Genomic DNA, 15,447 nt, shown 5'->3' with positions numbered 1-15,447 from the left:
AAAATAAGAAAGCAGCAAAGGAAACTTTAGTGGAAAGCTATCTCATGGATTAGCAACTGGCTTTGCAAAAAGAATGCGAAGAATAAGCTTAAATTGCTATTTTCTGTGTGCTGACAGATTAATATTGCTGCTACCCAGAATTCAGGAACATAGCTAATATTGGTTCAATTAATATCTTAAGGAGCTGCAGCCAAGTGGGGATTAGAGAAGCACAAACAGCACATGGGCATTCACTGGGCTTTTTTTAACTCCTTAATTAAATGAGGGATTATTCAGTTGTTTCCCAAAGAGGACCTGAAGAGGGAGCAAAATGCCATTGTATTTTTCACTGAGAGTTTTTTCATTGCCGTCTTCTAAACTGTCCCATTAAGAGCTCAGATAGATTCCCCTCTCCCTTCAAGCAAATCACTGGACTTCAGGAGACTGCCAGGATCATACACTGAATATACAGTTCAAACAGAACCATGCTTCCAGCTAGCCATTATCCACTGGACTTTCCTCTACAGGAAGAGATACTAGGAAAGAATCATGGCAGAAATATAATCATACCTGATTACTTTACTCAGGTATGACATCTTCAGGAGGCCAGTCAGGACACAGTGCCCCCCCCAGCAGTGCACTACTTTCTGTGCAAGTATTCAGAGTACAAAGGGCTCAGTGGCTACCGAAAGGATATAAGGAAAATGATATGACAGGAGTCAGAGAGCTTACTTTCCATTAGGAGAGAATACTCACTTTCTATCCCACCTTTACACATCTCAGAAACAATCAGACTTTTGGTTCTTAAAACAGAGATGATTAATGCATTTATTAGGACACAAGAAGAGTACAGGAGAGTATCTAAAGGATTTAGTACAAACATAACTGAGCAGCATAATAACGGATGAAATTTAGTTTAAAAGCAAAGTATGAAGAAATGTGCTGCAAAGAACTGTTGAAGACAACTCAGGCACAAATGGGTTTTAAAATAGTTGTTACCTCCTGGAGGAACGATTTCAAAATAAGTGCAGACTCCTGCCTTTTGCTCTGCCTCTAGCACCATTCAGGAGAGATTAATGTTAAGTACAGAGAAGACAGAATATTATGTTATTTCATAATCCTTGTGTATCTTGCATTTAGTTTTGTTCAGCATTTTTGCAAAAAAATCTGGAAAAGAGCAACAATTATTAAAAACAGGATTAGTTATGCCCCAAGAAATATATGTGAAAACTGAACTTGCTCTTTCTGGAAAAAAAAACCCAACCCAACCAAACCAAACAAAAACGACCACATAAACAAAAAAATCCCCAACAAAACAAAACCCCCAAACTATAAGCTACAACTTAGCAATGAGTACATAACACATTTACTACAAAAAAGTTTCATAATTCATTGGTATCATGTATCTGTAAGCCTCTGAATGAAAAAGCTCTGGGACTTTTTGTTTGGTCAAATTCATCACACAAAAAAAGAAACTTAGAAAGTACACTCTAATTGTTTAGTTTTCTTCTTGGAATATGATGAAGGCAAAGAACTTAATATCATTTTAAAAAAAGTCTTAGAGACATATCCTAGGAGCATAAGAAAAACATCTGCAATGCTAGTAGTTTGGACTAAGTGTTCTCAGTGCTCTAAGGCTTCCTGCTTTAGGATAATAAGCTTGTCCTGGGCAGTTTTTAGTGTCCACAAAGCATCCAGCATTGATCATTGCCAGAAACTGTGCTAAACCACTAATCTGCTCCAATATAACACTTGACACGTTCTGAAGTCATATGTGAAAACAAGAAGACAATGAAGCTGGGACAATTAAAACCAGATTCTAAAACTACCAGCCAGGCAATTACTTGGTTACAAAAGTCTTGAAAACTTGACACAACAGGCAGCAAAACTAGCCTAAGATCTCCGCAGGGAGGAATCCCACCTCTCCCACTGACAGAAACATTCCATGGGTGCTACCACCCACAGCAGTGATTTCATCTCAGTGAAGAACACAGCCTGTAGATCTATGAAGCATGAACATGTTGTCTCGTAACTTTGTCAGGCTTCACGTTCAACAGTTCCTCCTGCTGCTATAGAGCCCTCCTAGATCTGCAGAGAACTGGGTATGCACTTAAAAGCATTAAGCCTGCCATAGCACACTAGTTTTATTTCTATGGGAGAACACAGCTAAATTTGCCAGTTTATGGCCTTATTTCTACTTATGTTATAAATGGTTTCTGCTTTGAAAATCCTAAGGTAAGCAAAGCTTTTATTTTTTAAGACTCTCATCTGAACTGTGGGGCCATGCTATTGCTTTTATTTCATGAAAGGTCCTCCTGTCTAGCCTATAGCTTAAATACAAGAACTGTGTAGGCTTTACTAGACTACATTAGATTAGCATATCGTCATTACATAAGGAGACCCAACCATACAAATCTTCTTACAAAAGGAGTTTTAATTCAGAGCTTTTCTCAGGGCTAAGTTGATGCTTTGGAGACTAATTTGACAATATCTTCATTTAAACTACTGCAGAAGTACTTCTTACTCTATAGTTTGGATTATTCAGAAGATAATGCTCCAACTGATCATGTAAATGAGAGGACAGTAATCTTTGGCTCCCACAGATACACAAAACAAATGTATTATCAATGTGGGCAATTGTCATCCCCTCCAAACAGGATATGGCTGAAATTCTTCCAACTGTTTGATTCATCAGAAAGTAAAATAATTTTTTAAAAAATTGAAAATGTTGTAGCTTTGACCAATTACTTGCCACCTAAGAACAGAAATTGAAGCCAGTAGAAATTACTGGGTTTGTACCATGTTTTTTTTGTCAGATGGAATCAGACTCTCAGACAATGCTCAAGACGTTTATTATACATCTATTATTTTAAGCTTTGCAGTAAACTATGGAAGACACAATAGCATGAGACTAGCTTTAAAGTTAAAAATATAATGGACTTAATAAAAGGATACCCTTTTATTTGTCTTTCAATTCTTGAGCCCCTAAGTTCTTTTCCAAAAGCAACAAAACTATGTTTTTGAAAAGCCGAACTCTGACAAATTGCTAGGTCCTGAATCTTTCAAATATGAATGTCCTTGTGAGTTACTTAATTAACTTTGGCCTTGAGTCCAAAAATGTTCTTTTTTAAAATTACTATCTTGAATCACCTATCTTTTTAGCCTACTTTTACTATGGGAACTGGTTTATAAGGATTCAGCATGAGTTTTCTGATAGTAAAACAGAAGTTGATGCAGTCAACTAGGACAACTCTTGCATTTGGAAGTCCTTTCTTGCTATTCCATGCTACATTGCAAATTACCTCACTTTCTGCATTTATGTTTTGTACTCCCTACTCCTCTATACTCATCCGAACAAGATGCCCCTGTTGTGTTACTTGCATCAAACCATGAACTGATTACAGAGAAGCTGTATCCCACACTTCTCTCTATCTTATACGGAGGTCCAAGGCCTCATTATACTCTTCTGTGAGTCTACAGACAACTAGACATCTACCAGTCTACAAGCAGCTACTAGAACAAATACTTGAGCGGGGCAGTCCAGTATCTCAACGTAGAAAAGACAGGCATTGAGTCAATGTTCTCAGCTGGAGGTCTGTGTCTGTTTAAGTTGACAAAGAATGACTCTGAACCCTGGACCTTCTTAATCTAAACAGCTCCCCACAGGCCAGATGCTGGGAATGACAGAGACCTCTACCTACAGCAGCCTAGGGGACACTTCATCATAAAATAAATGGCTACCAAATAAATCTCCATGCCTGTGACATAAATCCACAGCATCAAAGAATGGACAAATTACTTTGGAATTTTCACACCTGTGAAACTCAGCAGTAAATTTATCACTCAGCAAGTCATGGCATTATAATGGTTGTGCAATTGATTCAGCTATGAAATATTTTGGCAGTCTTCCAGCTGCCCGCTCTGCTTCGCACTCTGGCTGGATTGGCTGGTGTCTCTCTACCTGTGTTACCTGTCACTTTTTTGATAGCTTACTGCAATGGTGAGCAGCATTGCCCCACACTGCGCCTAACTGGAGTCCAACAACAACCTGACCAGGAAATTCTCAGCCTCTCTGTTCACCTGAAACCTCTCATAGTAGACTATCCCTTATCTCCCCTAGTGCCAAGCAGTTGCAACCACAGCCCTACAAAACTCACTCTCCAAAACCACAGGAACAGCAGATACAGAAAGAACTCTAAGTCCTACCTTCATCTGCTAAGATCAAATCCTTCAAATGCCACTCTGCACCCTGGGGTCCAGAAAATATTTCTATGTCCTGCTTCCAAATATTTTATAACATAGGCATGTGAAAATACAGCAGCAGTTCTTTTTGAGACTAGCTTTTATCTTTTCAATAATGGAAAATATGCATTGAATGCAATCCAGATATTCAAGTCAACATAAGACTTGTCATTTTTAAAAAAATAAAAATCACAATGTTGTCTGAGACAACTGCACAAAGCATAAATACCCTGCCACAAGAAATTACTATAAATAGAACTTAAAATAAACCCAAGACTTGTTTGATAAAAATGTTACACAAAAGTAGATGCTATGCACAAATTTAGCTTTGTCTTAAGAAGGAGCCTAATATGTAGTGACCCTTAGCAACTGCAGCATCTCAGAAACTCTGCCTTTCCAGCTGTTCCAAGCAGTAGCATATTTGCCCTCTCTGTCTTAGAAAACACAGCAAGCAGGAAAGATTAGAGGCACGCCATTCATCAGGGATTTTTATTCATTCTTCAGTCTATAATATTTTCCATCTTTGTTCCTCACCTGTTTGGGTGAACAGGCTCTTGTCTTCCATCCAAATGCCCTGTAAAAGACATAATAAACATAAAGCCATCAGTATATTCCAAATGACAGGACTTGCACCATAACAGTGTTGAAAAGTAACCCTAAAGCATGTTTGCCACTGCAGAATATTTTTGAAGGAACGTAACATCAAGAATTTTTCAAGCCCAGTCCAGAATCACTCTTTATAGTTTTTTCAAAGCCTGATTTATCAACATGAGAGAGATACACCTTTCTCCTGAACAATCTTAAAGGCAAAGTGCCATGGTTTAACCCCAACTGGCAACTAAGCACCACACAGCTGCTCACCCACTCCCCCGCCACAGTGGGATGGGGGAGAGAATAAAAAAAACAAAACATAAAACTTGTGGGTTGAGATAAATACAGTTTAATAGGACAGAAAAGGAAGGGGAAACAACAACAATAATAATAACAACAATATACAAAACAAGCTATGCACAATGCAATTGCTCACCACCCACTGACCAACGCCCAGCCAATACCCAAGCTGGGGTGTCCCCTGGCCAACTTCCCCAGTCTATATACTGGGCATGACGTCATATGGTATGGAATACCTCTTTGGCTCATTTGGGTCAGCTGTCCTGGCTGTGTCCCCTCCCAGTTTCTTGTGCACTCTCAGCCTTTGCTGGCAGAGCAGCATGAGAAGCTGAAAAGTCCTTAACTTAGTATAAACACTGCTTAGCAACAACTAAAACATCAGTGTAGATTTATGACTCGGGTAATTTGTTAAAACCACCTCACACCACCGTGACTGCAGCACAAATCACGGACTCACCAACACTGGCACAGTTAGTTGATAAGTAGCAGCAGCTCAGGCTTGGCCCACTTCCACACAGGAAGAGGATGAAAAGAGGCCAAGGTACTCCAGCACCTAACCCCTGATGATTCCAACACCAGAAATGGGTTCTAAGATATTTGTCAAAGACCAAACAAGAAGTTTACCACAGAACTGAGAAAAAAAATTCATGTTCTCCTAAGTTCCAGTCTAGGCCCATAAGGCCACCTTTCTTCTTTTATCTGCAGTGTACCTCTTAAAGAGAACTGATTGGCTCTTTCGCCATGTTTCCTTTAGTATTCGACTTCACACATTTGGTTTACTTTTCCTTCCTTCCTTTAGGACAGAATTACACAGCAATAATTCTGATTGCAAAATAACTATCATTTCCATGTGTAATGGTCTGAGGCAGTAAAAAGACAAAGGTATTTCAGGTGTAACCACAGTGAATAACTGAAAGACTAAAATACAAACCTTCTAGGCAAACCACACCAAGACAAACAGTATAATGAATGCCAATACATGTAGGAAAGTAATAATGCATTGAAAATGCACCCTGAGTAATTTTAGTTTACTCCAACCCACAAAGCCAGAAAAGCCCTGACTTTGTCTTCAGCATTGCCTCTGGAAGTCCCACAACATATTCTGTCCTACAGAGGAAGTCATACAACACGTTGGGGATTCACACATAACATACACTACAGGTGCTATATTTAGCAGAGAAAGGTAAAATTTCACTATTGGTCTGTCCTACCACAGAATGTTTCTAGAAGTAAAACACTGGGCACCTCAAACAATCCCCCTTCCTGCACCTTCTACTTTACTTGCAGACTAGTTCTTACCACTGTGTTGCTCCAAATTCACACTTAGTAACGCCCAAACGGGCTTAAACAAATAAGTCAAGTCCTCCCCATTAAGATACCTCCTCTTACTGGTGAAAACACATCTTCTAAACTCGTATATTTTCATATTAGGCAGAACCTCTGCTTCCACTAACAACACAGTATGCAAACCCACAAATACTCTGTTTCTATCATTTACACCTTCATGAAAGGGTACACATCATGACTGCTGGCAGTCACTCAAACAGCAGACATCTGCATGGTCAGATGTACGGCAAAGAAGACAAGAGTTCATTTTAGAGACTGATTTTTAGTACGCTAATCATTAGCGCTGAAAACCTCACATCTTCAGAATTGTCCCTGAAAGCACCATTTTCTTATTTCAAAGTTTAACAAAAAACAATTCAACTCTCTTGAATGAAGGCACAGTTTTCAAAAACAGCTTCCTGGAGAAAAATTAAAGTAACATTGCTACAATGTCCCTCCACATGCATCAGAAGGGTTAACTGTGAAGCTCAACATGCAATGCTCAGTAAGGAGCATACATATTTATTAGGCAAAACCCAACAGAAATTAAGAGTTACAGATGCTTGAAGTCTGCATTCTGTGAAGAAGGGGAGAACCTCTGAATGGATGTCAGTGGGCATCAGTCCACATCAACTGCTTAAAGAAGCTTAAGAATTTACACTACTGTAATTTCTTAAAGCAGCTTAAAAGGTACTTTCAGCTCCTTCCTCTTTTAAAGGTAAGAGCAACCAGAGGTCTTATCACAAGTCTTGTGATATTAAGTTACATACACCTGGCTCCTGGAATCATACAAGACACAGAAGCCTTACTAAATAAAATTGCAGTCCCTAAAATCATGGTAAAAAGTCTAAAAACATGAGTGAAGTGCACCACGATAGTTCAAAACCAAATGGCAAATAAAAGAAACAGAGAACGCCTTTAGTTTTTAAATTGGTATCTTTCCAGTCAACCTCATAATTCTGGCAGTCTGACATGATTTGAGATTTGACTTCAGCAACAACAGGAGAAGTCAAGATGCCAATTTAAAGTGGTTCCATTGCACGTATGTTACCTCCCTCCCCATGAAGTACATGAATTTAGCTCCATATCATAAGCAAATTAGTTTTATTGTAGTAAGTGTAACTGCCAAGAAGATTACAGCATTAATTGTGAAAGTTTAGGAGCATATTAATATTTTGTATATACCTTGTGATGAAATGTTAGAAGCTGCACAAACATGTGCCTCACACTCTAGACATTGGAAAACAATGCACTCTCTCTACACCAGGAAGTGATAATTTGCTGAATATTCTTACAATTTGTCTGCAAAGTTCTGCCATCAGAGGAACTTCTGATGTATTTTTACCCTGTCCTCGTTCCCTCTTGCCTTCAGATGAGCACTGCTCCCCAGGGCAATTACAGGAACACACCTACACCAGTTCCAGCATAGCATAAAAGCACACACAGAAAAAAAAGTTTTTCAAATGCCAGAGAGGGGGAAATTCTCAGTTTTAATGTCCCTAGTTAAGGCAAACAGTTCACCTCTTGTGATCACTGCCTTTGGATCACTGGACATTATTACACTAGGCTTAATAGCTCTTCTTCCTCCTTGCCAAGGAGAGTGAGATGGCAGTCGTGTCCGAAACGCATCACATAAATTCTGTTTAGAGGTCCACAACGCATGGGTATCGACACATCCTCTTCGAGCACCACAACACTGCCCAGCCTGCTGGGAAGACGCCTGGGGCATCTTCTTCTTTTCTTGTGGTGGTCCCTTCCATTATACTCTCATCTTCTTCACAACTGTACGGTCTCAGCATCCCACACGAGGCGCAGGGTCCAACCGCCCACCCGCTCCCCCTCCAGCTCCATGTGGCGGCACACCAGCTGGCGCTGCCGGCCAGCCCTTCTCAAGTCGGGAGGGTTTTAGCCTCGCTTTTGCTACCCGCGACGCTTCCGCCGCTTTTTTCACTAGGCTCCTCGAAGAAGCTTTTAAAACTCAACGACACGCACGGCGAGGCCTCGCCCTGTGCTCAGCGTCACCTCACGAGAAGGCCCGGCCGCCTCACGGCCCCCTCCCTCACCTCTGGAAGGCGCCAGAAAGCGCCGGCAGCAACGGCCGCCAACACCGCCGGGAGGGGCGGGGCGAGGCGGGGCGGGGGGCGGTGGCCTCCCGGCTACGTCACGGTCACGGCCCAGGCTCCGCCCACTGCCCCAGCCGCCCGCTGAGGCCGCTGCCCGCTCGGGGCGCCGCGCGACCTTTGCTTCGCCTTCCGCTGCGCGCATGCGCCCGGGACCCGCCCCTCTCCCGCGCGCCGCGTCGCTCCTTACGTACCAGAGTTACGTCTGACGCCATTCCGCAGGGACAGGGAGGGGGAGGGGGAGGAAGCCCGGAGACCCGCCGGTCGCAACCGACCCCGCTAGCCTCCAGCGCCGTGACGTCCAGCTTGGCGAACAGGCGCCGTAACCAATCAGAGGTCTATAGCCCGGCGCTTGATTGGTCGTTACGTCGGGAGGGGCGGGCCGAGCGCCGGCGCGGCTTGGTTGCGGCAACACCGGCTTACATAGGGCGGAGTACGGCGTGTCCTTGCGCTCAGACGCCGGACGGTGCGCGAGTTACCGGGCTTGTGATCACCGCCGTGGGCGCAGCGTCAGCGGGGCGGCCGGCCAGGCAGGTGCGGGCAGCAGCCGGCGGCGTAGCCGCGAGCGCGGCCGGGCCTGGGCCTGGGCTCGGGCCTGGCGGGACCGTTAGTCCGGAGAGGGGCAGCGAGGCAGCCGGGCGGGAGGGAGTGAGGGACGTGGAGGGGAGGGAGGGCGGGAGGTGCCCTCCTCTGTCCTGAGGGCGCGATTCCCGCCTCCGTGGGCCGGGGCGGAAGAGCCCGGGGCCGCGGCCTAAGGAGGTGTCCGGGGTGCGGCGGAAGGTCACCGCGGGGCCTAGTGGCCCCACCGTGGGCCAGCCGCCGCCCGGGGGGTCCTGCCCTCACCCTACCCCCCGCTTGCCCGGAGGGTCCCCCCGCGCCGGGAGCCGGCTCCTTGCCTCAAGGTCAGCCTCCGCGGAGGTAGAGCCGGAGCCGGGAGGTGCGGCTGCCCTTGGATGCTCTCGCCGCACTTCGTGGAAACCGCGTCGCTGCTGGCGGGTGCTCGGGCGGCATCCCGGCTCGTGGCGAGAGGGGAGCGGGCCGGCTCCGTGCCTGCCGCCCTCGGCTCCTTCCAAGGTGGCGTGCAGGTGGGCTTCTCCGGCTGAAGTGGAGAAACATGCAAACGGTCCTGTCCCTCTGCACAAGGTTATTCGCGACCGGGAAGCTTTCCCGTTACAGATGTACAAGCTGTATGTGGAAGTCGTGCTCAATTTACTCTTCAAAAGTTATCTCCGTACTGTTTAAATGCTGTGGGGCAGTTACCTTGCCCGGGGGGAGATTTTTTTTTTTTTCCTGCTCTTCAAGCATGTTTATCGCCTTGATACCTTTTGTGTAGTCTAATAATTAATTCTATGCTAATTTTCAAACCCAGGAGCTATAGCTTGTAGATAGAAAGTGTGCTGGAAAAATATCAGACCGACAGGCCATATATACCATTTTGTAAACCAACAGGGCGCTTTTAAAGTTTCTGTTGAGTAGGTGACCTTGAAATTGCGATGCCGACCTCTGTGTGTGTTCTTGGTCTAGTACTGAAAATGGGAGATATCGAGAAGGGCAGGAAGATCTTTGTCCAGAAATGTTCCCAGTGCCATACAGTTGAAAAGGGAGGCAAGCACAAGACTGGACCCAACCTGAATGGCCTATTTGGACGCAAGACTGGACAGGCTGAGGGCTTCTCTTACACGGATGCGAATAAGAATAAAGGTAAACTTAAAGCTGTTCTTATGAGTTACTAGGGACAAAAATACTTGCTTCTCAGTGATAGTTCTAGGAAGTACTGAAATCTGCCAAAAAGTAAAATAATGTGGAGGACAAGAGTATAAATGTGTTTGTTATTTTGAAGTCACTATGTTTTTTTTTTTTTCTTCTCTCTAGGTATCACCTGGGGTGAGGATACTCTGATGGAGTATTTGGAAAATCCAAAGAAGTATATCCCAGGAACAAAGATGATTTTTGCGGGTATTAAGAAGAAGTCTGAGAGAGCAGACTTAATAGCATACCTCAAAGATGCCACTTCAAAGTAAAAGTTATCTGCTGCCTTATTTATTTCACAAAGGAGATGGAAATGGAAATTTCTGTGATGAGATTGGTTTTTAAACTTTCTATTTTTACATGTACTGTGTCTAACCTTAAAATCTGTCTCACCCATCTGATAACGTTGCTCACGGTGGGTCACTGGAGTACACGCTTGTTTGGCAGCCATTAACTTAATGGAAACTATGTAATTGGGTTGATTTAAATGACTATAATGTTCAGTCATTCTTCATCATAGAATTAAAAAAAAAAAAAAAACAAACAAAAACCCAAAACATTTCCGGCCTCTTCATTGTTTAAAAAAAAAAAAAAAAATCTATAAGTAATCAAATGAGTAATTGTCAGCAGCATAATAGCTTTGACAGCCCAACTCTTCCAGATTAAAAAACAGGGTGGTTTTTGGCATCTTTTACCGTACATCTTCTGCTACATTAAAGACTTTTTAAAAAATAAAAATACCCAAAACAACAAAGGCTAAAAAAAAAAAAGCAAGATAATATTTTTCTAAATTTAATCAGTGCTAGGTGTTGTGGTATATATTAATCTGTCTAAAGCTTGCGATAAGAATGCATTTCATCTGACTTAAATTCTCTTTGTGAAATGGCAGTTGTGCCCAGCCACTTCTCTTTTATCTAGGGGAAGCATGTTACCTAATTTATCCAAACTTTGACAGCTGCATGCACCAATAGAGTATAACTCCCCTTCAGAAACATCTTCAGTTTTTTAAATGTTGCTTAAACCCTTTGTTCAGTAAATCTTCCAAAACCAGCCATTCTTAGTGTAATGAATAGAACAGAACAATATCCTCTTCTGCAAATACAAGTGCTAAAGACCAAGCGGAGAGTTATTAAATCTTCTTAATTCAGCAGAAACATTTACCTAAAATCTACTGTTACAGGCAATTTCAGATGAAGGGGTGCAGGAATGAATGTGCTCATAGACTGAAAGGAAACAGTCTTCCTGTGTGCCTGCCTGTAGCCAATGTCATTACTTCTGAAGGTTCTGTTTCGCACAATGTAAAGTGGTATTTTTAATGTTTTAACTTCATTTTTTTTCATACTAAGCAAATTGTTCAGATGAATGTATTTACTGTGTACCAACAGTAAGGCATAACTCGGAGCAATCAATACAGTAAATTAAAAAAAAAAAATTAAAGTCTTGTTTGCTGTATGTGTCTAAAATTAAGTGAAAAACAGTGAGAATGTAGAGAAAAGTTGTGTGTCCAGCTCTACATCACGAGGAAATGAGACAAGCAAAAGCTCAACATAGAAAAAAGTAAATGCTGATGGAATTGGTCTGAGAGATACTTACAAGTGTGGTGAAGTTAGAAAGTATTTTGGACTAGAACTACTAGCAAAGGTAAGCTCCTCCACCAGTGTTCTCTTTAACAGCACTTTTGCTTTATTTCCCAAGTAAGATGACAGAAAATTCAAAGGTGTAGCTGTGCTGTGGGATTGGCTGAGTTCGAGTTATGTCAGGTAGGATAGTGTGCTTAATGGCTGAGTTGCAAAGGCCTGTTATTCAGAATTAATGAGTGAAAAGAATTAAGGTTACTAACAAGTTGTCTCAATGGTTGGTACCATATGTTTTGTGACTTTTTGCAAACTAATGTGCAAGCATTATTTCCTGCAAATGGAAGGGCAGACTTAATGTTAAGCAACAGCAGCTTCCTTACTAAAAGCTTGTTAAGAGATGCCTTCAAGTTGTGGTAGTTAATGACTGTTCTAATTTTCAGAAGTGATGTTCATCATAGCACCTTTATGACTGTGCAGGACTTGGCTTTCACTGTGCCAAAACCCTGATAGACTAGTAGTAGATACAGAGTGTAACCTTACCCAGCTCTGCAGTCTTCTGAAATTATTATAGTGGATTGCATGGAGAGAGTTGACACTGTGTTCTGTCTGCACTTTCATGAGATGACAAAAAACTTTGTGACCTCCAGGCTGCTCTTCTTCCCCAGCTGAGCTGGAGAAGAAGCGGACTGTAGAGAAGAGTATTTTGCAGTAAGGTGGCATTTAATTCTGCACAGGCAACAATTTACAAAAAGTTATCCATCGTCAGAAAAACTCCTTCAGGAGAAAGCAGAGTGATCCTTTGTCCAAAGTAAGCAGGGGACGCAATTTCACTTGGCTTGTTCTGTCTGTGTACCTCAGAGGCCTTGGTACAAAGACAAGTGCAGCTTACACATACCACTGAAGATGGAGGAAATTGAACTTTTAAATTCTAGACTGGGGATGCATCCTTGTTTACATTTTAGGGAAAAGACCCTTCTGACCTTTAAAATTTCTATTTTGCCTCTATGTATGCAGCCCTAGACAGCAACAGCTTCCAAGATTTGTTGTAGTAGATAACTAGCAGCCATTTACCATTGGACAAACACAGTACTGTAGTATTTCTACTAGTGGATCAGTGAAGTAAGAGTATTGGAAGGTTAGATTATCACTATAACACAGGTAAGTGTTACTGTAAGTGCCTGTGTGGTTTATTGGAGGGTGGGAGGGAGGTGTCCAGATTGGTTGTGGAATCAAGCTTTAGTTCTTTGGTTTCTATTTTTATAGAGTAGGAGTAGGGTTTGCCTTTGTTTCATGAAGTAGCAAGTTTAGTGTTTTTCTTTCTGATAGTGCTATCAGTCTAGACATTTGGTATTTCCGTACTTCCTTTACAGTTCCCAATTAGGGAATCAAGGCACCATTGCCAAACATTGCACCATCCCATAAAAATGCTTCTTGGCTATGAGTTTACAGATTTGATGGGGTATGCCTTTAAAACTGATCTTGTAATATTTTCACCTGTAGTTATGCAAATGCATGAAGGTTGTCAATGTCAATAATGACTGGAAAAAAGGTAAAATTCAAAAGTACACTTTTTCACAGTATGACTTTTCAAAACCAAAATGAAACAGGTAGGATACTTTCAAAATTACAGACATTATTTATGCATCCGAGTGAAATTTAGTGATACAGAAGCTCTTTTTTATTTGGTCTTAACAATTCAAATGTTTTTTGACAAGTCAACAAATCACTCTACAAACAGCTACATTTGGGAAAGTTCCATTCGTAGCTGTCCGTACAATTGTAGGTAATCACTTCAGTTAAAGATCTGTTCATTTTAATAGACCTAATCTTGTGTGGGATTACATAATGCTCTCCTTTTTTGGTATAAAATACAGTATCAGTGATCCAAAACAAATGTGATAGATTGTACTTCTCTGATGGGGGAGAACAGAAATTAAATAGCTAATAGTTAAGAACTATTAGATATTCTAGTCTCTCATGTATATCAAAGGCCATTAAAGTGCACACATTTACCTTTTTAGTAACCTTCATCATTTGCTTTTATCTAAAACGCATCCTAAAAACTCTTCGAGGGCCAAAGCCAATAGAATTCTCTGTGTTACTGCATATAGGACAACTTGAACAGTTTCAAGCTGGTGTCCTGAAAATCAGGTTATTCTGGGAGGGGAGCAGCCCAGAACTAGCAGTAGAAAACGTTAACCCTGGGGACGGGTGTGAAATCCTGTCCCCTTCCAGTGCTATAATGGCTGAGTCAGGACTCCAGGTAGTTACTGCCATCTGCTCGTGATTCAGAACTTGCACGTAAGTACTTGCATGTTTTTTTCCAGGATTGTTCTTTTGATCTGAAGTACAGAAAATACCATGGTCACCTTTTGAATAAGTAGTTTCTGGTTAGAGGTCTCACAGGAGGTAAGAGACATGGATGACGTGTTTGCTTCTGCGACAGGATACAGATTCACATCCCCAAATTTCCAGAAGGCTGCATTAACCACCAAACGGAACGCGTGTGCTGGGAAGAAGATGCTCTATACCTCTGTTGGAGCTGTCATTATGCAAAAGGAGAGCCAGAAAAAAAATGAGCGAAGAATGAGCTAACTATAGCATAGTGTTCAAAACACATACCTTGGAGCAGGGGAGAAGGTGCGTTCTTTCCAGGTTGTTTATGCATTTAATTTTAAACAGTCTTGGATGACAATGAACCTGGCAGTGGAGATCAGAAGTCATTACTCTGCTGGTTTTACATCTCATTAACGCAGTTCACTGCAGCTTGCTCAGGCAATGTGAGCCCCTGCCTTGTTCCTTGCAGAATCACCCACTCTCCAGATGCATCTTCCCCTTCCTCATTCTTCATGTGTTAAAACATATTTTTGTATGTAAGACTCTGTTCTCCCTGTCTTACCACGCTGCCAGTCTTCTGGTCATAAGCCCTCAGAAGTTGCTGATGGACCCTTACAATAATCTGCAGAAATTCGCTGCTGATGTCCCCATTCAGTCGTGACTGTCTGGTGACAGTTTCTTTTTAAGATGTCTGATGGTTCTTAATCTGTATGACATTGCGTTTTATTGATCTTGTTTAATTCTAAATTTTTAACAGAGCTAACTAAAGCAGGTGAAAGTTTTATGTGGCTTTTACCTACAATATATCTCAGGATTTTTTTACTGTGAGCTGCAGCATGACAATGTAGGCATTCCCTGATGTGTAGTACTTCCAGACAAGTAGGAAAAATGCACTACACACACTGAATTTTAAAAATATTGTTGGTGTCACCTACATGTAGCCTCAAGAACGTGGTGCTGTCACCTGGGTTTCATTGCAGGAATGTGCCTATACTGACTGTAACCAGCCTTTCCCTGAAAGTGTTTGTACCATTTCTCCTTCTACTGCTGATTCATTGTTAGGAGAACAGAGAGGAATGGAAATCAGGTTTCTACATATCTTACCATGTTTCTTATGGGACCTTGTCATTTTATGTCCAATTATTCTGTTGGTTTACCCGCTATTCCCATTAGATCTAGAGTTCTTCCCAGTGCTATTTTTAAAGGAAAGGTACCACATTTTCAAC

The 15,447-nt window shown here is 42.1% G+C and overlaps 1 protein-coding gene and 1 long non-coding RNA gene across 4 annotated transcripts; one reads left to right on the top strand and one right to left on the bottom strand.

Annotated features, from left to right (window-relative positions):
* Positions 1 to 797: 797 nt before the first annotated feature.
* On the bottom strand, positions 798 to 8,537 carry LOC142041813 (uncharacterized). Its single transcript, XR_012653567.1, has 3 exons — positions 7,624 to 8,537; positions 4,756 to 4,795; positions 798 to 1,146 (listed from the first exon to the last, which is right to left on the bottom strand). It is a non-coding gene; the product is annotated as an uncharacterized LOC142041813 (long non-coding RNA).
* A 282-nt stretch (positions 8,538 to 8,819) lies between these two features.
* On the top strand, positions 8,820 to 11,744 carry CYCS (cytochrome c, somatic). Of its 3 annotated transcripts, none has more exons than XM_075050971.1 (3): positions 8,820 to 9,088; positions 10,083 to 10,259; positions 10,431 to 11,744. In XM_075050971.1, exons 2-3 carry the CDS (start codon positions 10,091 to 10,093, stop codon positions 10,577 to 10,579), a joined length of 318 nt encoding a protein of 105 aa, XP_074907072.1. In that variant the 5' UTR covers positions 8,820 to 9,088; positions 10,083 to 10,090; the 3' UTR covers positions 10,580 to 11,744. The 3 variants fall into 3 exon arrangements, with proteins under 3 accessions (XP_074907072.1, XP_074907063.1, XP_074907080.1); XM_075050962.1 differs by having other exon boundaries at positions 8,836 to 9,092; XM_075050979.1 differs by lacking the exon at positions 8,820 to 9,088 and adding an exon at positions 9,428 to 9,643.
* The last annotated feature ends 3,703 nt before the right edge of the window (positions 11,745 to 15,447 follow it).

This window comes from Buteo buteo, chromosome 2 (genome assembly GCF_964188355.1).
Source record: "Buteo buteo chromosome 2, bButBut1.hap1.1, whole genome shotgun sequence".
Taxonomy (NCBI): domain Eukaryota; kingdom Metazoa; phylum Chordata; class Aves; order Accipitriformes; family Accipitridae; genus Buteo; species Buteo buteo.
Note: the sequence above shows the minus strand (reverse complement) of the source record. Positions and strands in the feature narration are given on the sequence as shown.

Bases quoted from the DNA above. Each gene is read 5' to 3' on its own strand.
- CYCS (XM_075050971.1), top strand. From the start codon at position 10,091: ATGGGAGATATCGAGAAGGGCAGGAAGATCTTTGTCCAGAAATGTTCC. The intron at 10,260-10,430 runs GTAAACTTAAAG...TCTTCTCTCTAG, and splicing joins GGATGCGAATAAGAATAAAG to GTATCACCTGGGGTGAGGAT.